The sequence below is a fragment of the Phaseolus vulgaris genome, chromosome 9, assembly GCF_000499845.2.
Source record: "Phaseolus vulgaris cultivar G19833 chromosome 9, P. vulgaris v2.0, whole genome shotgun sequence".
Classification (NCBI taxonomy): domain Eukaryota; kingdom Viridiplantae; phylum Streptophyta; class Magnoliopsida; order Fabales; family Fabaceae; genus Phaseolus; species Phaseolus vulgaris.
Window position 1 is genome coordinate 14,528,780 of NC_023751.2, and position 23,304 is coordinate 14,552,083.

Sequence of the window (23,304 nt, forward strand, 5' to 3'; positions counted from 1 at the left end):
AGTGTACTTTCGGGTCGGGTGAATTCAAAATATAGACGCCTGTTGGCATTCCAACCTTTCTTCTCCTTTCAGAGCCTATCCGGAAAAAAAAAAAAAAAAAAAATTCAATACTTCTTGGTTGTGAATATCTGAATAGGACAAACCGCCCCGTGGATCTCTTTGCTTCGGAACAAAACAATTCGAATTAGGCTCGGTCAACTGGAATGTGTATTATCGATATAGGGGATCTTTCAATTGAGAAGATCCATCGACCTGAGACGAAGAGAAAGAAAGGTCTATCTATTTTTTTTTTTTGAGTGATTCAGTGAAACCAATGATTCGTTATTGGAGCAGATAGCAACAACTATCTCATCTGGGAAAAGCCATCTTTTTCTCAACAATGTCTTTGTCATTTGATCCAATAGCGCTTCGTTAGATAGGAACAGATTTGATAAATATTGATAACTCTCAGATAGAGTATTAGAAGGGAAAAATCCTTTAGATGATGAACTATTGATTCTAAGCCATCTCTGGCAATGAATCAACAATTCAAAATGCTTTTCTTGCGTATTCTTGATAAACCAGTGTTTATATATAGATGTAGGAAGATCTGTTTGGGAAGTAAGAAGTTCCCTTGACATCTCTTCATCTGTAAAGAATTGTCGATGTGAAAACACAGAGACAAAAGGCTGATCTTTGAATAGGAAAAAGAGTGGATCCGCGGGGTCCCAAATGAATTGGCTTATTCGAAAAAAGCCCTATTCTTTGGAAGATCTATCTCGTGTCTGGTACTGCATGGTTCCACCCTGCAAGAACTCTGAATCATTCTCTTGAAGCTCATCCTCTTCATCATAAATGATCCGCTTGTCCCGAAATGACCTGGCCCAATAGGGAAATCCCAATGAATTGGGCCTTTCAATACAATCAAATAGAAAGCCCCAAGGGCGCCATATTCTAGGAGCCCAAACGATGTGATTGAAAAAATCCTCCTCTATCTGTTGCGGGTCGAGGACTCCTCCCCGTTCTTCAAACTCCGATTCATATTTTTCATAGAGAAATCTCTGATCAACGATAGAATAAGATCCATTTTGAATCCTATTTAAGGGATTCCTTGGTTCGGACCGAAGAAGCAATGTCACTCGATCCTTATCAAACTGACTGCAATCTTTTTCTGTACGTGAGGATCCCACCAGAGCGCCTTCTACTTCTAATAGGCCATGAACTAGATCAGAATTATTCTCAACGAGTCCATAAGATGTGATCCCATTTTTTTCATCAGGTCCGGGTAGAGACCAAAGGTCTTGAGCGACCGATCCGGCAGAACAACTCAAAAGGTAAAGAAGTATCGTTAATTTCTTCATACTCGTTCCAAGTTCGAAGTACCATTTGTACAAATAAGAATCCCCCCCGTCACATGATTTCTTCTTCATATAGATAGAGATAGGATCTATGGAGCAATTACTTAGAAGTACATTTTGTGAAACAGCCCTTCCTATCTGATAGAAAAGGATCCCATGATCCTGAATCGATCTTACCTGAGATCGGAAATCCCAAGTTTGTCTATGAAGAACAGAGCTAATTATATTAGTGTCTATGATGGATTTTTTTTGTATAATACTAATCGATAGGGCCTCATTGTTAAGTGCTACAAGATCTCGTACATTTGAACCCATCGTTGTGGACCCGAATCCATTAGTATGGGACATTTTCTTTTCCAAGTGAAATCCCCTAGTATATGAAAGAGTGAAAAAGTGTTTTCGTTGTTGTGGAATAAGAAGCCTTCGTATCTTAATGCATGTATTGAATTGATTCGGAGCTATTAGAGCTGGATCTACTTTTTGGGGAATATGAGTCGAAGCAATAACAAGAATATTTCTAGTGGAACATCTTTCACAATCCCTGGAGAGATAGTTCACTAAAAGACCGAGGGATAAGTAATTCGACTCATTCACATCCAGATCATGAATGTTAGGAATCCATATTATGCAAGGAGACAATGCTTTTGCTAATTCGAAGTGAAAGGTGATATAAAATCGGTCTATTTCTGGCATCATATCCATAGTTAGCGTATTCATCATAGTTAGAAGCTCCAGCTCTATATCAAGGTCACGGTCGATATCGTCACTATCGTCACTATCATCAATATCGTCACTATCATCAATATCGTCACTATCATCAATAAGAAAACCCTTAGGCTTGTTATCCAGGAACTTGTTCAGAAATACTGTAATGAAAGGAACATAGGAGTTTTTCGCTAGGTATTTGACCAAATAGGATCGTCCAGTTCCTATAGAACCTATCACTAAAATACCCCTACTAGGGGGAGGTAGGGCTAAGCGGAGCGAAAAGGGTTTTCCATGAGATGGGAAATGAAAACTATTAGCCCCCCACAAGGTTTGTGAATAAGTAATTGTCTGATAATTAGCAAGGAATATATGTCTTTCTACTAAACAGGATGTATTGAATTCATAAATCATTAGATACTTTTTATGAATGTCAACTAAGTATCGTAAGTAAATTGCTCCCGGTTGTTCACTTATTTGATAACCAGAGTTATTCTTTGATAAAAGATCACTATGAGTAAGACTCAATAGAATTTGATCAATCCTTTACTATTTTCACTTTAATAATAAAATATTCAGGTGTCATTGAAATATACCACTTCTACTCTAATGTTATTTTCTAAATCCTTACATTATCCTAATAAGAAATTTCATTTTCGAAAATTAACTTATCAGAAAAGAGATGGGGATAAGTTTCTCTCATGGTTTCTTCAATTTTCCAAGTTAAATCACCATACTTATCATCCCACAACACTTTCACCATACATATGGTCTTAGCCATTTACTCTAATGATCTTCAATTGTAACTGCTTGAGCTTCATAGGACAAGTTCTCATTGATTTTCACATGAACCACCTCCAACACATGAGATTAGGGTTTGAAATATACTTCCTTAACTAAGACCCATGAAAAACATTATGCAAGTTTGCTAGGAGGTAGAGCAATCTCATAATTCACTAGACCTATCTTTCTCAAAATATGATAAGGTCCAATAAACATTATGCAAGTATTCCTATTTCAATAACCAAAATAAAAAAAGTATTATATTTTACCATTATGTCATTGTTTTTATACAATAATGATTTTGCAAAACACAATAGGAATACCTTGGGTGAAAGGAAGTTGTAGAAAGACCTATCAAGATTTCTTTTCGTCTTTTATGTTAACAAAATATTTGAGTCTACAATAACAAAAAATACCCGTGACTTAACCACTCATGCACCATCTGGATAAATCAACTAGTGTCTTCTTATATGTGTTTAATGTCTCGTATGGTGTTAGATGATGAACCACTACCCCATCCTTACCACATTTAACATGAATGTGTAGAGTAAAAAGTGACAACTATCACCACATGTTGATGAAGAAGGAAATGTTGTATGAGGTATTCGTGAGGAAGGAAGAATAGAGAGAATTAAAAAATGAGATTAATTTGACCAAGTACAAAATAAATTCAAACTCAAAGTTGAAAATTTAATTTCGAACAAGTTTTTAATTACATAACATCACAAAGTGACAACTAATGTGGTGTCAGCAAATTAACTATGTTAACTAATGCAATTTATGTTAACGTGAAAGATAAATATTATTTTAAGATACTAATTCTCAATTTTGGTACTTTAAAAAAATATAGAAAAACAACATACAATTTTAAGAACTCCTAAAAAAGTACCCAGTCATTACATGAATCTCACACTAAATAAAAGTGATATAATAGAGTTATATGTGAAACTAGTTGAAATTGAGATTCATGTTCTCTAAATAAAAAAAATTATTTTTAATGTTAATTATTAGAAAAAATAATATCTAAATCTTATTTTTTTAATATATTATGCAATAGAGAATTTTAATGTTTTATACATTATTTACAAATAAGTTAAAAAAAACATGCTAAAATTTGCTACAAGAGCTACTATAAAATACTTGTATATTTTTCTTGAAAAAGATTGATTTCAAATTCATGATTACTTTAAATTAAAGATTAACCACACCACACAATAGAACAAGATATGTGTAATCGTTTCATACTAGCGACCAAAGCTGGATCATAAGTACTCTAAAAAAGGAAAGACACGTTATTTTAATATTTTTTGAACACAATCTTTATTATTTTTAAAATAAGAAAATTTTATTTCTGTTCTAGCCAAAATTTTCCATGGCTCCTGATGAAATATCCCAAGTAAGCAACAATACATAGGCATTACTCTGATTGCTCAGTGACGCTTCATTTTCCCCATATTTGTTAGAAAATCACGAGTACCAATCGCATCCCTCCAACACTCACATCGATTCTTCAACAGTCACATCACCTCTTTACCTCTCTTAAATAATAAACCTGTTGCTTTCACCATTTTTTTTTACCTAAACACTTCTAGGGTTTATGGGTTTGAATGTTTTGGGTTCCTGGATTTCTAGTGTGCTGAACGTTATAAAATTTCTGAGTTGCTTTTTAATTAATTTTGTATCTTTCTCTTTCTAAACTTTAATTTAGCCACATATAATGAGCTTTATCCTTAGGCCAAAGGAGAAATTCTCCATAAAATCTCTTGGGTATCTTACACAAATTGGGAATCCAAACTCAAGACAAAAAATAAAAGATATTTTGAGCATTTAACCAATCAATTTTTTAATAAAGTCAATTAAAGATATTCAAATTTATGAAATACTTAAAACTTAAGTAAACATTTCTAAAATATAAAAGCAATTGTCATTCCTTGGTACAAGTTGATTAAAGAGAATCAAGAACATCGTGCAAGATGGACGCCATAAAGACAAACTCTGACAATTATTTATCCTTGTCAAAGCAAAACAAAATTGAACACCACAGTGTCACTTTCAAGCCAGAAGAGCAGATCATAAAACCCTTCCTCTCTCAAACAAAATTGAAAGTAAATATGCAATGCATAAGAGGAAACTAGAGGACTATCACGATGACACCTGAATTATTTTTCTTCCTATTGCTCTTAACCCCCCAAAAGAAACACTTCTGGACTGTAGCTACTGGAAATTCCTGTTCTTGGCCGAAGAAAGCCTAATTGATTGAAAGAACTCACTTTGGCTATAATTTGTAAATGAACCGCATAATAAAAAATGAAAGAACTACAATTTCCTTGATATGAATCATGATGAAATTGCAAAGGGAATTTTGTCCATATAGGTCATTCGGTCAGACAATGGAAGATGAGACCAATCAAACCATTAGAAAACTTTCTGCAAGACTCGGTTTGCAAAAAAATCCAATGGTAAAATGAGTACCCAGGATCCTTTTGCGTGAATTAAGCTACAACCGGAACATATGATCTTTTTAACTTTCCATTTACAAGAATATCATATGTAGTGTCATCAGGCACAAGACCTTTATCAAGCATCTCGTCATGCAGCCTAAAAGCCTCTTGTAGATTGCCCTCCTTAAAATGTACAGCAATTAAAGTGTTATAAAGAAGAACAGTAGGAGTTACACTATTCCCATCCATTTCCTTTAGAATCTTGCCTGCATTTTCTAGCTGTCCCTGGTTACAGAGTCCATTTATCAGAACAGTGTACATGAAGATATCAGGCACAATACCCATGGAAAGCATCTCTGAGTAAAGATCTAAAGCAAAACTTAATTTACCCTCTTTTAGAAGTCCACCAATCAGTGAGGTGTATACTTGTAAATCACATGGAATCTTACTATTTATCATTTCCTTGTGCAGGTTAAGTGCTGCTTCCATATTATTCAAATTTCTGAAACCACTAATCATGATGTTATAAACAATTGTATTTGGAGTCAAACCAACCTCCAAAAGTTCAGAGAAGATTTTGCTTGCATTTTCCATGTCTCGCATTTTGCAGAAACCATCAATGAGAGCACTATATGCAGTAATATCCAATTCCAAACCCTTGCTTTTCATATCATCATACATTTTCAAAGCAAGATCAATCTTGTTAGTTTTGAAAAATCCATTAATCAAAGTAGTACAAGTGATGACATTAGGTGAAATTCCACTGTCACACATCTCCCTATAGGTAGACTCTGCAGAATCAATTGCACCTTCCTTGACAAATCCATCTATGATGCAATTATAAGTCATAGATGTGGGAACAAAACCCTGCTTGATAAAAGTGTTTAACTTATCCTTTGCCTCAGACACTCGGCCAACTTTACACAAGCCATTCATAATTGTGTTAAATGTGTAGTCTGTAGGCACAATATCTGCAGCCACCATTTGATCAAACACATCAAAAGCACGATCACAATCACCCTTCTTAAAAGATCCTTCCATTAAAATTGTGTATGTGATGACATTTGGTTTTAAGCCACTTTTAATAATACCATTCATCACATTATATGCGTCATCCATGCAGCCTTTTTTGCAGTGACCAAGGATCAAGTGGTTGTAAGAAACTAGCGAAGGCGTAATACCCTTACCAATCATCTTGTCCCACAAATTGCAAGCCTCATTAACCTTGCCCAATTCACAGAGCCACAAGAAAACAATGTTATATGTAACAACACTAGCAATTCCATTTTCAACTGCCTCATCAAGCAATGTATATGCATTTTCTAGCAAGTTCTGTTTCCGGAATCCTTTCAACAGAAAATTTACAATAAAGACAGTGGGTTGGAGGCCCATGAGTTTCATTCTGGTGTAAAGTTCATTCGCCTTCTCCACATTCCCAATCTTAGAACACCAATCTATCAAAACCGAAAACATAGCCACATTGGGAGTAACACCAGCCTCAACAACCTCATCAAACATCCGCAACGCACTATTCACATCCCTTCGCATACAATGCCCTTTAATCAAGCTCGTCGCAACAACTACATTCATAGGCACACCCTTACTCACCATTTCATCCTTGAGCCTCAACGCCTCTACAAAATTCCCCTGCCTGACACAAGCACCAATCACAGCAACATAAGTACCCTCAGATGGCACCCATCCCAACTCCTTCATCTCCTTCAACAGCTTACACGCCAAATTCAAGTCCGGCACCCTACAAACAGCCTGAATAACAATACTATAGGCAGCCGCATCAAGCTTCAACCCTCTACCCACCGCCTCTTCGAAGTAGTTCCAAGCCTCCGCAAACCTCCCTCCCTTCAAACACGCACGCATTAAAATATGCAAGGTATAGCAATCGCCATAAAGTTCTCTCTCAACCATTTCATCATACACTTGGCACACATTGTAAGCCATGTTTCTCCTAACCATTGCAGTCAAAAGTATGTTCACAATTGGAACCCAAGGAAGCACGCCGTGCTCCAACATGGTTCTAAAGCACTCAACAGCGTCCGTGATCTTATTAGCTCTAACATAACTATTCAACAGATAATTGAAAACCCTTGAATCGGATAATTCAAAACCGTACCTTTCCGCACACTCCACCAAGAGTTCCACCAGCACCTTCGCACAAGGGGCTGAATCTCCAAACACATAGTTATTGAGCAAATACTTGGCATCTCCGTGAGTGTCGGGGCTCGAAGCGAGAATCTGAAGCAATAAGCATAAAATATCAACGGTTTTTACAAACCCTCGTTTTCTCTCTACTTGTTTGAAGAACATCAACGCCGATATGGGGTCGGCTTTGCGGAGCAAGAGAGTGTCCAAGACTTCATTTTGCGACGGAATCAAAGGGGATTCAGGAGATTGGGCTTCCGGGGGGGTTTTCTCGGGAAAATTGGAGGTTGAAACGATTTTCTCAGGAAAATGGTCAGAGTTCGTGGAAATTAAGAAGAGCTGGGATAATGGGCTAAGGTTCTTCGGAGGGTCTGAGGAAATGATGTTCAGAAACCTTGTTCGCATTGTTGAGAGAGAATGAGCAACAAAAGGGAATTCAAACTTGAAAAGGTTCAGTAAAAGAAAGAAGCTTTGACAGTTTACATTACCTTCTGTTCAAAATTCTTCCACTCTGGCTACTATTTTTATTTTTAATCCCAATATGCTGACACCTCTGCCTCTAATTTCATATTCAATTTCTATTTTTACTCATTTTTTATTAGATAAATAATCTCAAACGATGATTATATTATATACTACTCACCTCAATAGAAAAAAGGTTAAATAAAAAATCGATAAAATCCAACACAAAAATCAATCAATTATTTATTGCTAGAAGATACGTTAAGGATATTTTCAAGATAAAATGTTATTTATTTTGTTAATTAGTATAAATAGTTGCAAAATTTTGAACAATGTGGTATTTAATAAAGTGAGTAGGAGGACTAAACCATAAGAAGATAACAAAATTAAGTGATATTTGAAAGGTAACAATTGGATTAGTTAATTTTATTTAAAGATGTTTGCAATAAATATCTAATAAAGAATAGATTTTTTTAAAAAAAATAATGGGGACCATCATGCATGCGAATATAAAAGGGTTGAAATTGGTTTAAGCAAGTGGAGAGGGATACGTGTATAAAAAGAATGAATTGTATGAGGGTTGAAGGGTTGGGGTGAAAAAAAATAAAAATAAAAAACAGCGGGTGACGGAAAAAAGCAGTTTCCGGAATTAGTATGTAATGACCGGAAAACCAGAGTGAGGAATACTGAAAACCGCCTCATCTGAATGTGTTGTGTTGTGTCTCTCTCTCCAATCTTGTGTTATAAACATTAATACAACGTTGGTAGTAACTCAGAACACCCTCTGTTCCCTCCCTTTTCATCTCTTCTATACTCACTCACTCACTCCTCTTCACTTCGCCATGAACCAATAGCTGCAACCTTTTCACACACAGAATAGAAGTAAAAAGAGTTTCATTTGTATCATATATGGCGTACCACAACCCTCAAGACCTTCCACTTCACCATTTCACTGACCAACAACACCATAACCAAACTCTCACTCACTCATCTCTCCTCTCCGACCCTACCTCCAAACCTCCCTCCGATCCTCACCAACCTGCGCCGAATTGGCTCAACAACGCCCTTCTCCGCGCGCACTACACCGACAACACTACCACAAACAACAATAATGACAACAACAACAACTCCGACACCAACGTTAACGCAGCAAACAACGGCGCCACCAACTTCCTCAACCTCCACACTGCCGCTACGGACTCCGGCCAATGGCTCGCGCGCCCGATCCTCCACCGCAACCAGAGCGAGGTCATCGACGACGTCGCGGCAGCAGGCGACTCCGCCATGGCCGGCGCCGGATCCGGCGATTTGAAGAGCGAGGCGGCGGCAGTGGAGGGCGGTGGAGACGGCCTGATGAACTGGCAGAATGCGAGGTTCAAGGCGGAGATTCTATCTCACCCTCTGTACGAACAGCTTCTGTCGGCACATGTAGCGTGTCTTCGGATCGCCACACCGGTCGACCAATTGCCCAGGATCGACGCTCAGCTTGCACAGTCCCAGAATGTGGTCGCCAAGTACTCTGCTTTCGGACAAGCCATAGTTGGGGATGACAAGGAACTCGATCAGTTCTTGGTATTTTCATACTTCCTCCCACAATTTCACCCTTCTTTTTCCCCTTTTCAGATTAAGTATTGATTATTAACTATTATTTTTTATTATTCTTTTTGTGATTAACCCCCTCCCCTCTCTCTCTCTCTGGGTGTAATTGAGAACTTTCACTTTTTTCCGTGCAAATCTAATTTTAAATTCGCGTTTTGAATTGTCGTTGAAGACATGAGGAAAAGGTTTCTCGGCCAAGTAGGTGTCGGATATTCTCGGTTATTGTTCGTGGAGAGAAAGTGAAACAGACGTGGTGTTCCTTCCTTGAATTATTTAAATTATGTCAGATGTAGAATATGGTTATTAATTATTAAAAATAAATAGATTGGAAACCCGTGCTTTTTGAGCTATCTTCATGCCAAATTTCACATTTTGAAATATAACCCCTGGTTCAGATGATTTTGCAGTCATGGCTTCTATTCCATATACTTCTTATGGATCTTGATTATATAGTGTTGTGTTTCCTATTTTGTTAAGCGTGTGATTAGTTCCAGCTTTATTTGCTATGGTGCGATTACAATTCACAATTTTTTATATATTTTCTTAATTCATGCTGCAGTCGCACTATGTTCTGTTGCTCTGTTCTTTCAAAGAACAGCTCCAACAGCATGTCAGGGTCCATGCAATGGAAGCAGTAATGGCTTGTTGGGAGATTGAGCAATCCTTACAAAGTTTAACAGGTACTATTATACTCTTTTTACTCTGTTACATCTCAACATAAAAATAAAGGAAATAACTTCATTCTAGTCCACTCAATTATCTTCAGCCTATCAATGAACCAACCTTTAATTTACTCACATAACAAACACAATATTTAAGTCATTTACGACAATTTTTTGAAAGCTGCAAGTATGTAAACTTTTTAATAAAAAAAAAACTGTCTAACAATTTTAATGAAAAAAAAAATGCCAAATATTTCATAGGAAAATAGGAGTATGATGTGCTGCTGCTGTTGTATCGGTCTCGGGTCTGGAACTTGGGAAAGGGTCGTTTCTGTCAATTAATTCAGATTCAGGGTACTTAAGTTCTCCAAATCAGGAATTTTACCTGCCCTGAGTTGTAACCTTATGTTTAAACTTTCTTACAAGGTCAAACTATGAGTCAATATTAAGAGGTTCACTATAACAATAAATGAGATATGCAAGTCCTTAATGGTTGTTGGACCAAGATGGCTACAGGGATTAATTTTTCATATACAAAGTCTCTGGGTTTGGAAAACTTCAAATCTTTGCTTAACTTTATTAAAATTGAAACATATATGGCCAAATAGCGAAGAATATACCAAACCCCTACTCGTTGTCTCAGATAGAGAATGATGACAATTTCTGTATTGGAAGACTTTAAAGCGCATAGCCCAGTTGTCTGATATTTTTGGCACGTTATGCCGAACCATCGTTCGGTTTGAAATTTACGTACTGATGAGGCTTTTGGTTAGATTAGCTAACTTTTTGTGCAGAAATAAACAGCAAAAGCACACGACTCTTTTTGACATTGGAGGAGTACTAAAGTGGTGGTTTTTTTCACATGGTGCATGATTGAACAGGAGTTTCACCCGGGGAAGGTACGGGAGCAACAATGTCTGACGACGAAGATGAGCAAGTAGACAGTGATGCCAATCTGTTTGATGGTGGTTTGGATGGTCCTGATAGCATGGGATTCGGTCCTCTTATTCCCACAGAGAACGAGAGGTCCCTCATGGAACGTGTGAGACATGAATTAAAGCACGAATTGAAACAGGTAAGGGATTAAATGCTAATAGCTTTCAAAAGTCTGCGTAAGAGTCCCATCGTTTTGAATCTCTTCCCACACATAATTTTATTTTTTTTCTTAATTATTATGTAGGGTTATAAAGAGAAAATTGTGGACATAAGAGAGGAAATTTTACGCAAGAGACGAGCTGGGAAACTTCCTGGTGACACGACCTCTGTCCTTAAAGCTTGGTGGCAATCACATTCCAAGTGGCCTTACCCTACAGTAAGAACTCAATATTCTGACTTAACTACTCTTTTTTTCTTTGAAGAAATCCCATCCAATAGATATGCACGAATTTAAGAGTAGGAACAAAGATAGATGTCCCTGTACTCATTTATTATTAAATTCAAAGCTAAGCAATGAGGATTTCACACATTTATCTTGGCACAATTGACCGTTGACCAAATGACCATGCATATTAAAGCTTAGAATAAGTGGTTTAGATGTTCTAAGTTGAAGCAACTCCAGCAGATTTTACAAGTGACCCTTTTAAAAATGAATAAATGCTATTTGATATTGCTGATCTTTGATTGTGACGTGTTTATGCAGGAGGAGGATAAGGCACGGTTGGTGCAGGAAACGGGCTTGCAGTTAAAGCAGATCAATAATTGGTTTATCAATCAAAGGAAGAGGAACTGGCATAGCAATCCCTCCACTTCCACTGTCTTGAAGAGCAAGCGCAAAAGGTATTCATTCATGTTAAAAGGTGTCATTTCATTAACTCAAAATTTGCATGAGCTTTGTTTGAAAACCAATCTTAATTTTAAAGAAGCAATGCAGATGATAATAGTGCTGTTCATCATATGTAAATGGAAGAAAACTCGAGAACCGTTCCCTGACTATACTCTGTGAGTTCGTCTCTGCGGTCAATCATGGTGCATGACAAGGGATTTTAGTAAAGTCAACGATTATAAAAGTTCATAGTTTGCTCTGCTCAAGGAACAGGCCAACACAGATGAGGAGTATTAAAAGCTGCAGTGTACGGTGATGCATCAAATTTAGGAAGTTCAATTAGCAATTATATACCAATATCAAAATGGATTACTCCATGGAGCATGATTTTTAGTCCCATATTATTAATGTTTGTGAAATATATAATAGTGAGGGGTTGTGGGTGTATAGTAATAATCTCAGAATTTTTTTTCTTCAACTATGCTAGTTTTGTTGTTGTTATTCTTAAAATGGGTATTTCACATGGATCTTGGATTTTTTTTTTCTCTTCTTAAAATGTTCTTCCAATGCTTGGTAAAGAAAAGAAAAACATCTGAATGTATTTGAAACAAAATTATTACAGGAATTATTCGGAGGAATGGTTGGCATTGTGTTGGCTTGTCGCTTCATGATGAAGTGATTGTAAAGTCATAATCATGAGATGGAATAACTTGGTGAAATTAGGAGGGTGAAAAACAGAGTTCATAAATTCTTAAGAATGTCTGGAAGGAGGTAAATGCTGGTGTGGTGGGTTTAGGACAGTGTCTACACATGTATTTATAGTTGGCAAAAGTTCAGGTGGAGCAGACAAACTAACAGAGAAAACGGATATAAATCTTTTGTTTTTTTTCCTTCACAAATAAATGACTCATTTCTGCAATTTTAAGTGGTCCCATCACTGATATTTTCTTTGTGGTCTGTATTTCGAGAGTCTCAAATATCATGCCAACTATGAGGGTTTCTGAAACTTTCTTAAATTTTGCACTATCGTTTATCTACATAAAACAATTCATTTTTAAAATTTGTTAAGTGAACTTGATTACAAGATACAAGGGTGAGACAAATGAATATAGGACTTCAACTGTTAGTAATATTCATCTACAAAAAAAAGATAAATTTCTAACTCAAGCATTTGCAGAAACTAATTTTGGTTTATAAATAATCTGATTTCATTATTTTCTTAGTTTTTTTTCCAATGAGTATTTGTGAGAAAAAGAAACTTGTCTAATCAAACCAGACATGTTTCCAAAAGTACAGTTGTGCACAAAATACAAAAGTATATTTGTTTGGTATAAAGTTAGAAGATAAAATATGTAGAATGAGTATCTTATTTGAAAAGCAAGGAAAGTAACACAACTAATAATAAGTACCACGATACCGTCTCTAGTTTAATTTCTCTTTGTCATAACTTTTTCATTTTCTCATTTTACTTAAGTTCAAAACTAAGAAATCAATAAAAAGAAAAACTTCTTCGTATAAAATGTAGAATATTTTTTTAAAATAAAAGTCTTTTTAAGTTGTTCTTCAACGTGAATGTTTTTCGTCCTACTCGATCCAAATAAGCATGTTAAACTGAGCAAAGAACTAAAACAAATAAATTATTGTTATAATCTGATTTTCCTAGGTACAAAATTACCTCAACACATACACAAATAAAACTAACACTACTCTTCAATTCTACTTATGACAAATTATCCATAGAACTAATTATCTAACAGTTCCATTCCAACCAAATACTTAAAAATGTTACATCCACGTTTACTTGATGATAAAATATATTATTATTTTATTTTAAAATTTTATTTATATTAATTTGTATGGGTTAAATATATTTTTCGTTAGTGTACTATAACACAAAAATGATTTTTATCCGTGATCCAAACTTTAATCCATTCATATACTTGTAGTATATAAATGATTGGAATGAGTATAGGTGGAATTGGTTGAGGTTACTTGATTATCTCATTTGGACATCAGTTTGCAATTAAAATAATAATAAATTTTAGTCATATTAAGAAGTGAATTTTAAACGTAACTCAACCTCATAAAATCGACTTATGAGGTGAGGTTTGCACATATTACTCTTTGTATATCTCATATAGAGAAAGAAGAGATAAGAGAGAAAAGAAAATGATATATTTTATTAATCAAGAATGGTTGCACCGTGATGTATTTATATAGCACATAGAAAGATAAAGATAAAAAATAAAAACAACTGATACTGATATAATAGTAGTTATGATAGGAAAACTAACATTTTAAAAAAAAAAAACTAACAATAATTTCATAATATAGAAGAATTTATTCTAATATTTTTATTTTATTTACAATAAAATTTATTATTATTTTATTTTAAAATTTTGTTTATATTAAATTTATTAAGAAAACATAATATTTTTTACTAAAAAATAAATTTTGTATCCTATTTTTAAAAAAAAAAGTTAAAGGCAACTTGCAAGTACATTGTTTTTTTTCTCCCATATTCCACAGATATTTCATCGCAAAAGTATTTTTCATGCCCCATCATATAATCATTTTAGATATTCCAAAGATATAGTAGGCCAGTCATAAACAAAATAGATTTTTTTTGGTAAAAGAAAGTTGTTTTCATATTAAAAGATCTGATTTTGCATTGATCAAATAAGAAGTATACTGCGGATGATTTAGAGCAATATAACAATCTCAAAATTAGATCAAAATAATAACTAACAAATTTCATAGGCTTCTCTATTATAACAAACTAAGTTTAAATTTATATAAAATCTTATCTCAATCATTCTGTTCTACATTTTTATCCTTTGTTATCTTCCACCTGATATGAAAGCTGGACAATTCAGTTACCAAATTAATCTATTTATTTATTAAAAATTAAATCATTGACCAATTATTTTAGTATTTCCAATATTTCACTTTTAAGGCTTGATATTGTTAATTATCTGTAATAACTATTATAATAAAAAGCAAACCTATAATTAAGAGAAACCACCATAATCTTCAAAGGAAAATGTAAATCAGACTTTCCATATTTTAATAAAATTATGTTTGCTTAAACTTCTAATCTTAATATTTTTTTTTTGTTTTTTGTTTTTTGTTTTTAAAAACCAATACAGTTGCTTAGATTGTTATTGGATTTTTTATTTTATTTTTTTGTTTAGTCCCCATATCTTTTTATTTTATGCTATTTTTATGTGAACAAATTTTAATTTTAATCAAATATTTTAAGATAATAATAAGTTCATAGATTTCTTTTTGTATATATTATATATTATTTTTTTTATTTTCAGTGAATATAAAACTTAAATTTATAATTAGATTCTTAACATCTTTATTCAAGACAAAACAGATCAATTTACAATATAATATTTTTTAAAGATCAACCACCTAATATGTACACATTAATTAGTGGATCATCAAAATTAGAAGAGGAAGAACAACAAATTGATATCTAGATATTATTGTTTAAGTTTGTGTGTGGTCCCATCCCAAATATACCTTGTTTATCCCTAACGGACAAGCATACCGAGCCGAGAAATCTAGAAAAACACCGTCACATCCCTGTATTCCATCATCAAAATTAAGTGCATAACTCTTCGGATCATACTGGAACCGCATACTCTTCTCCTTCTCCTTCGCTCCGCCACTACACATCTTCAACCTCTTCGGAAACGCCTTCACCACCTTCTTCAACTTCTTCCCCAGCCGCTTCCGATGAACTTTCAACGTGTTTTGCTCTTCCCGGCACAACTCATCGAATCGATGTGCGGCGCATAGCTCACGAAAACAGCCATTCGAAGTGATGAACATGCACTCGCGATCGCAATCTTGTACGCAGTTAATTGCATGAAGCCTTGATGAAGAAGAAGTCTCAACCATTATGCAACCACCAACAGTTACAGTCACTGCTCAATCCAATCGTCGTCAATGTGAATACATGCACAGCAACAAGCAGAAGAGAAGAGAAAAGAAGAAACTATCACTTATAAATAGGTGGAACTCTTCACTTATAAAGTTATAACAAAAACACGAGGACAGAAGCGGTATTCTAAAAGTTACGAGGCCCTATTATTTTACGACACGTGGTTTCCAAGAGTTCGAGATTATTGCTTTTCCACATGTCCAGTTTTGATTGAGCTGTTATTTTTTTAATGTAACAGAAAGGTGTAGTTCTTTTGGTCGTGTTAGGTTAAGAATATTACGGTTAGTGCCCTACCGCGGATTAGAGAAGCTGAGGCTTATGTGGAGTCTGTTAATCGACAGTCACTGGCCAAACAGATCTTTATAGTTTATCCTTTTCAAGCAATACTTTAGTTTTTGCCTTATTTCATTTGGATAAGTTTGGATTAGCTTGATATTATTATATATCAATAATCTTCTTTTTGAAAGATACGATCTAATTTATATATCATTCCTTTTTAAAAAAAACAAATTGGGTGAAATGATTAATGTGGATCTAGTAAACTATTTTTCATGCTACACCAGTATTTTAATTTTAACTATAATTTATAAGTAAAAATAGATTAAACAGAATGATAATACTTCATTGAGAAACTTTATATATATATATATTATAAAACATGTTAGGCATCACAAAAACTTATATATTTTCATTCCTCTAAATTTATTTTTAAAAACTTAATTATTTTTAAAAAAAATAAGTGTTGTAATTTTTTAAAATCCTTTTGCTTTTAATTTTTTAACTTAGTACTCCGAATACAACAATACAACACAACAAGAGATGTTTCTTTCCGCGACTCAATTCTTCGACACTATTTTCACTTTTATTTCTTGATCTAGCACCATTTTGTTTTTATTTCTCACCTTTTTGATTTTATTTTCTTATCTAACACCATTTCAAAAGTTAAAAAAATAATAAATTAAAAAAATTGATAATTTTAATTTTGAATGCATTAAAAAAGTAAATATTTTTAATGTTTAAAATAGATAGAATTATAATTAATGAATAAAGAAATAAGTTTTTACAAAATAAAAAAGTAATAAATTAAAAAAATTTAGTTTAATTATTTTTTTAAGAATGAAGAAAATAAAATATAAACCCTACAACAACATAAAAGTTAAATCTAACAAAAAATAGTTTTTATTTTATTATTATTGATGATATAATCATGTTAATTTCAAGTAAAAAATACATGACATAATTATAAAAAAATCAAAGTCAATTAGTATTAATTAATAGTGGACATAGATAATATTGAAGTGTCTACCCTAAATGCAAAATCCTAAAAAAACTAATGCAAATGCTACTCTTAATGCTTAAAAATGAGAAAAAAATGCAAAAATAAATAAATATAGAAAATAAAAACAACAACAATAAAAATAAAAACAAAAAACATAAATAAATAAAGAATGGCAAAAAAAAATAATAACTAAAAACATAAAAGATATAAAATAAAGGCAAAATGAAATAAGACAAAGATAAAAGATATTAAAAAAACAAAAACAAAACAAAACAAAATAAAAATAAGAGATATAAGGCAATACTAAATAAGTATACGTTAAACATAAAAAGGAAAATAAACAAAAGATGATCATTCATTAAATAGTTTGTGCGAAATGAAACATAATTAATAATAAGAAGTGGACAATTCAATAATGTTGAGACACGTTCTTTTTTTCTTTTTGTGTGTCCTGGTGTTTAACAATATGAACATTTCTTTTTGTTTGATCATGTTATTCTCTTATGTCCATATCAGTCTTTATTCCATTTGACTTAGGTCTCCCATTTGAGGTTCTTTTATCTTTATCCTATTTTGTTATGCCTTTTTTTTTTTTTAGTTATTATTATTTTTTCTGTCATCCTTTATTTAATTTTGTTTCTGTTTTTATTTTTATTGTTGTTTTTATTTTATTTTATATATTTACTTATTTTTACATTTTTTTTCTTCTCATTTTTAAGCATCAAGTGTAGCATTTACATTATTATTTTTTTAGGATTTTGCATTTAGGGTAGACATTTAATATTATATGTGTGTCCACTAATTAATACTAATTGACTTTGTTTTTTTTATAATTATGTCCTGTATTTTATACTTGAAATTAACATGATTACATCAATAATAATAAAAATAAATACTAATTTATGTTTATGGATTACTTTTATGTTGTTGTAGGGTTTAATTTGTTATTTTCTTCATTCTTAAAAAAAATAAACTAAACATTTTTAATTTATTACTTTTTTATTTTGTAAAAACTCATTTCTTTATTTATTAATAACTATGTTAAAAATTAAAAATATTTATTAATTTTTCTTTTTACTTTTGAAATGGTGCTAGATAGGAAAATAAAAACAAAAGGATGCTAGATAGGGAAATAAAAACAAAAAGAGTGCTGGATGAGAAAATAAAAGTGTAAATAGTGTTATATGAGAAATTGAGTCTCTTTTCGCACCTCCATACATTCTTGTCGTATCTCAATACTAAATGTTAAAATACATTTTTGCTTTTCAGTAAAAAAATAAATTCTTTTAAAATTCCACACACCTTTTTTTTTCTTTTTTCATTTTATCTCATTTTGGTATCTTCAAGGACCCTCACTCTTTTCTTGTATTGGTTTGTTATTGATTTGAGTGTCCTTCATTTAAAAAAAAAAAACATTTTGAATTACATAATTCAGAAGATACGTTTGGATTTGGAACTGTTCTCTATATTTATAGAACTCAAAAGCAATTTAAAAATAAATATTATGAATTACATAATGAGGAAGTTAATCTCGGTAATAACTTCTTGATTATGAATCTATAATATATTTTTAAAAGAATGATATTTCGGATTACATAATTCATAAATTTTTTCTGGATTAGCTGATGAATTATGTAATCCAAATATATTTCACATTATATAATTTAGAAGTAAATCTCATATCAAAAAAGATTTTTAAATTATGTAATTCGGAAACAATTAATTCTTAATTTGAGAAAAAACTTTCAGATTATATAATCCAAAATATAAACTAACCGTACCATAAACTTCATATACTTTAAGGATATTTTTGAAATATAAAAATATATGGAGGTGACATGAGAATGTATGGAAGTGCAGAAAGAAGCAGCCCAAAAAGAGTACATGGAGAAAAGTCCATTTACAAACAAAATTTTGATGATAAGAGATAGAATATTAGACTCTGTCCACTAAACCTTTTACTATTGACACCACCCCTAATTTCTATTTACACTTTCCCTCCTTTTATTTTTTTACCCATTAATACTCTTTACGTAAAAATTTACAACCCTAGACACTATTGTTTATCGCCCATTGTACTTGATCTTTCAATAATCTTTATTTCAATTGTGTTTCATTTTCATGTAACTGAATTTGGTCATTCATATAAAGTAGATTCCATTTGAATTACAAACATAAACTAACTCAATTACATTTTTTGGAATTGAATTAGGTTATTAAGTTAAGCCTTTTTGTATCCAAAAAGAATTAAATTGAATAGTAAATTGATGAATTTCAAATTTCACGAATCCAAAACAACCTAATTACATAATAAAAAATAAGTAATGTTGCACATTTTGAACAAAAGAAACATGAAAGCAGAAAGAAGAGAGTTTAAGCTGTTTTGTCTGACAGGGTTCCCATCCAAGCGGGTGGCAGCATACCCGTTTGCTCATGCACTGTCTTAAACAAAGGTGGCAACATCTTGTACACACCTGCAACATCTTTCATTTCACCACTAACATCACTTCCTTCTCCGCCATTGCTCCAAATACTAATCTTTGGTTGAAGTCCACGAATTGCTTCTGCATTAGTCTTTGCAATCTGTTGAAACATCCCATTGTTTATCATCAAGTAGTCCCTTAGATTGGTGTAGTTGCCTCCCAGTGCATCAAGAAGTGTTCTTATGTATGCTCCTTGGGCTTCCCCTATTGCCAAAAGTCCTTCTGCCTCCTTTTTCTTTGCATATAGCTCTGCTTCTGCTGCTTGCTGCCGACTGAAAAATGCTGCCTCCGCCATTGCTTTCTGTGCTTCTGCCTCTTTCTCCTTCTCAAACAATATTGCTTCTGCCGCTTTCTGCTTCCTGTACAGCTCCCAGTTTGCCTCTTGTACCTATAATTCCCAAACGAAACTCCTCAAGAAATATTATTGTGATTGAGAATTGATTTGCATGAATTGGATGATGATGAAGAAGAAATAATTAAGCTGACCTTGGTTTCGTACTCAACACTTGCTTTGGTGAGGAACTCAGCTTTAAGCTTCTCTGTGGTTGTGAGAGCATTCATCTTCTCAACCTCTCTCTGCAACTCGGCTGCCCTCAGTGCGACTGCTTTTGAGGCCTCCACTTCCGCCACCTGCGCCGTCTGTGCCCACGCCGCTTTTTTCTTGGCAAGCTCGGAATTAGCCTCCGCCACCACAGCCTCTCGCTCGTTCTCGAACACCTTCATCTCCGCCCTCACCTTGATCTCCTCCTTCACACCCTCCCCGTGCCTCTGCGTGGATATTATCTTTGTCTCCGCATCGATCTTCGCAGCGTTCTGCAGCGTTTTCCCCTCCCTCATCTTGGCTCCAACCTCTCCCTTCATCTTTGCCTCTGCCACGTCAATCTTGGCCTGGTTGGCAGCCTCCATCTGCGTCTTCTGACCCAAATAAGAGAAGTACTCGTGGCCAGCGACGTCCACCAGCTGCTTGACGTTGGCGTTGTAGATGAGAAGGCCGAACTGGTTAAGCTCCAGCTGAACCTTCTCGAACACTTCCTGTTTAAACGACTTGGTGCCTCGGAAAATATCCTCCATGGTCATCGACGCCGCGAGGACGCGTGTCTCTCCCTCGATGATGCCCTGGACTAGCTCCTCCACGTGGTGGGAGAGCTTGTCGTGGGAAGAGAGAAGTTTGGCGTATTTGAGAAGGCTGGCGTCGTCGTCGGCCCTGGGACCGATGGTGAAGACGGCGGGGAGATTGAAAGGGAGCTTCTCTGCGCTCATGGCTTGAACCTCGAAGGTGTAGTTCACTGGAGAGAGGTCGAAGATCCTGCATGCCTGGCCCGGGAGAACCCATGCTTTTTTCGCAAGCTTTAAATCTGTGATTCCAACTCCAGTGATCACAAGGTATTCTGATGCCTTTGCTACTCTGTACATGTTTATGCTTCTGCCATTCGTGGATATACCAAGAGAAGAAGAACAATTCAGAGAAGGAGATAAATCTCGTATGATGTTTAAATCAGAATCTTCAATACCTCCATTATTATTTCTTAGAGATTACAATTTACACTAGAAAGCAAGTGTATCTTTATCGTTCCACTGTGAATGAATCTCGTCTCATCATGGACATAAAGTTTCCTAAATATTATGGGCTAAATTTTAACTTCATGTTTCTAAAGAATAGGTCAACACCACGTTATTCGAATTATTCGAAACAGAAAACATGTTTTTGATTAAATTCAAAGAAAGCAAAAAGATTCTAACTGCTAAGATATATGAACCATAACGTTCATTTGTTACAAATAAAATATTACTAGGCAACCTCCTAACAAGATATCGATTTCATATGATTAATTTATGGAAAACGCTAGTTTTAATTTGGGTTCTCAGTTAGGATTTCCCAAAACCTTTTTATATAGGTGTCGGATTCTGTTTTCTCTCTATAAAAAAATAAAATAAAGTAATAATAATTATAATAAAGTAAGACAAGAATAATAATAGTAAAATAAAGTAATAAAAATTATTGTTCTCACCCAGCGGATCAAGTCCTAGAGATGGATTATTGGCAAACTTTTCAATGATGCTTTGAGATACTTATAACCCACACTTAGGAGAGTTCCACCGATTGACAAGACTCCAAAGATCAAATCAATAAAAATATATAAATATGAGTGTTGCAATATCTGGAAAGACACCTATCTTTGTTTAGGTTCTTTAGGTCCCTTTTATAATACTTGTAGATCTACTTTAGGAATTAGCAACTATAAAATAATATGTTAATATATCCTTTATTTTAGGGATATTAGGGATATTGATAAGATAAATATTCTAAGGTTTAACTCATTTAGTTATACGATAAGATATTTTTATGTTTATTGTTGTTTTTTTTAATGTATGTACCAGTTAGGGCTGACTCCTTTCGGAACCATGGGCCTATTAACTATTTTTATTTTTAAACTAAGGCAAATACTTCCTACACCCAACATTTTGAACTGCACCCAACATAATTTTTAAATTCTGAAAATGTCCTTTATCTTGAAAATGAAAATTCAAAATTGAAAATAATACATTTTGGAAAAATAGATAGAGATTATTGTGTTTCAAAAATAAAAATTCGAAAACAAAAATCAAAATCTCATTCCGGCCAAGAAAATCCAGAATTGAAAATAATATATTTTGAAAAAATAGATCTGAAAAAATTATTGTGTTATAGAAAAAGGAAGTCCGAAATGAATTTTTATATGTACCCCATTTTTTCAAGGGCATTTTCGTATTTTTCTCTGAAGCAATTGCCTTATACTAAATAGGCTAAGATAGTATGCTTAAGTGCTGAGGTCGAACTCGAAGACAACCAAACAGTACAATTATAATAAACTAATAAAAATTATAATAAAATAAATTAATCAAAATTACAATAAAATAACAACAATAAGAATGAAATAAAGTAATAATAATAAGAATAGAATAATGTAATAATAATAAAAGCAATACTATTCATGATATGACATAGAAGTGGATCTGGTTTAGGGGTTTGGTGGTGCTCTCTTTTTACCATTTTGATTCTTATGTTTGTCCATTTCTTCTTAAAGACAATATTTAAAAAAAAAACTAGGATGGAACATTTTTAAAACATGTATAAAAATATGTCTAATTCCTAAATTAAATTTTACATTATTAATGTCAATTATGAAAATAAATTTTATGATATTTTAATTGATGGAAGAAAATCATAAAATATTATTTAGAAATATATGAACAAAAAATTTAAATGTGAGTGAGTCTATTATGATTTGGGCCTTCACTATATGTCTCTAAGTCAACAATCCAAATTAATTTGTAATTTTTTTTATTAAACACCTTATTACGTATTAGTTTTATTTTTAAAATATTTATTTTAACAGTATTTGGATAGAAATAATAGAACTTTTTTTTAATTAGAGAGACCAAACTTATCAATTTTAAATTTAGAAAATTAAAAATAATTTTATTCAAAATTTAAAAGATAAAAAAAATATTAATGCTATATAAGTATAATTTTTTCATAATAAAAATATAAACACTGAATTATTATTGTAGAAAATATGTGTAGTATGTGATTAACACAATTGGTATTAATACTAAATAATTATATTAATATAAGAAATATATATTATTTATTAATTGATTCATCTTAATCATTAAGATCAATATTAGAATAATA

General features: G+C 33.1%; 3 protein-coding genes across 6 annotated transcripts; 1 reads left to right on the forward strand and 2 right to left on the reverse strand.

Annotated features, from left to right (window-relative positions):
• Window positions 1-4,696: 4,696 nt before the first annotated feature.
• On the reverse strand, window positions 4,697-7,933 carry LOC137820069 (pentatricopeptide repeat-containing protein At3g54980, mitochondrial). Of its 2 annotated transcripts, XM_068623850.1 has the most exons (2): window positions 5,656-7,933; window positions 4,697-5,551 (listed from the first exon to the last, which is right to left on the reverse strand). In XM_068623850.1, the coding sequence occupies exons 1-2, from the start codon at window positions 7,829-7,831 to the stop codon at window positions 5,502-5,504; spliced, it is 2,226 nt and encodes a 741-aa protein (XP_068479951.1). In that variant the 5' UTR covers window positions 7,832-7,933; the 3' UTR covers window positions 4,697-5,501. The 2 variants fall into 2 exon arrangements, with proteins under 2 accessions (XP_068479951.1, XP_068479950.1); XM_068623849.1 differs by having other exon boundaries at window positions 4,697-7,932.
• A 442-nt stretch (window positions 7,934-8,375) lies between these two features.
• Window positions 8,376-12,438, forward strand: LOC137820070 (homeobox protein knotted-1-like 3). Of its 3 annotated transcripts, none has more exons than XM_068623853.1 (6): window positions 8,376-9,460; window positions 10,047-10,167; window positions 11,031-11,224; window positions 11,330-11,461; window positions 11,789-11,925; window positions 12,020-12,438. In XM_068623853.1, exons 1-6 carry the CDS (start codon window positions 8,798-8,800, stop codon window positions 12,021-12,023), a joined length of 1,251 nt encoding a protein of 416 aa, XP_068479954.1. In that variant the 5' UTR covers window positions 8,376-8,797; the 3' UTR covers window positions 12,024-12,438. The 3 variants fall into 3 exon arrangements, with proteins under 3 accessions (XP_068479954.1, XP_068479952.1, XP_068479953.1); XM_068623851.1 differs by having other exon boundaries at window positions 8,424-9,460; window positions 12,009-12,438; XM_068623852.1 differs by having other exon boundaries at window positions 8,424-9,460; window positions 12,012-12,438.
• A 6,955-nt stretch (window positions 12,439-19,393) lies between these two features.
• Window positions 19,394-21,699, reverse strand: LOC137823055 (flotillin-like protein 4). The gene is made up of 3 exons (XM_068628167.1): window positions 21,638-21,699; window positions 20,115-21,051; window positions 19,394-20,016 (listed from the first exon to the last, which is right to left on the reverse strand). The coding sequence occupies exons 2-3, from the start codon at window positions 21,039-21,041 to the stop codon at window positions 19,519-19,521; spliced, it is 1,425 nt and encodes a 474-aa protein (XP_068484268.1). The 5' UTR covers window positions 21,042-21,051; window positions 21,638-21,699; the 3' UTR covers window positions 19,394-19,518.
• Between the last annotated feature and the right edge of the window lie 1,605 nt (window positions 21,700-23,304).

Coding starts and splice junctions, on each gene's coding strand:
- LOC137820069 (XM_068623849.1), bottom strand. CDS start 7,831: ATGCGAACAAGGTTTCTGAACATCATTTCCTCAGACCCTCCGAAGAAC.
- LOC137823055 (XM_068628167.1), bottom strand. CDS start 21,041: ATGTACAGAGTAGCAAAGGCATCAGAATACCTTGTGATCACTGGAGTT. Junction 20,017..20,114: donor GTGTTGAGTACGAAACCAAG/GTCAGCTTAATT, acceptor TGGGAATTATAG/GTACAAGAGGCAAACTGGGA.
- LOC137820070 (XM_068623851.1), top strand. CDS start 8,798: ATGGCGTACCACAACCCTCAAGACCTTCCACTTCACCATTTCACTGAC. Junction 9,461..10,046: donor AGGAACTCGATCAGTTCTTG/GTATTTTCATAC, acceptor TTCATGCTGCAG/TCGCACTATGTTCTGTTGCT. Junction 11,926..12,008: donor TTGAAGAGCAAGCGCAAAAG/GTATTCATTCAT, acceptor TTAATTTTAAAG/AAGCAATGCAGATGATAATA.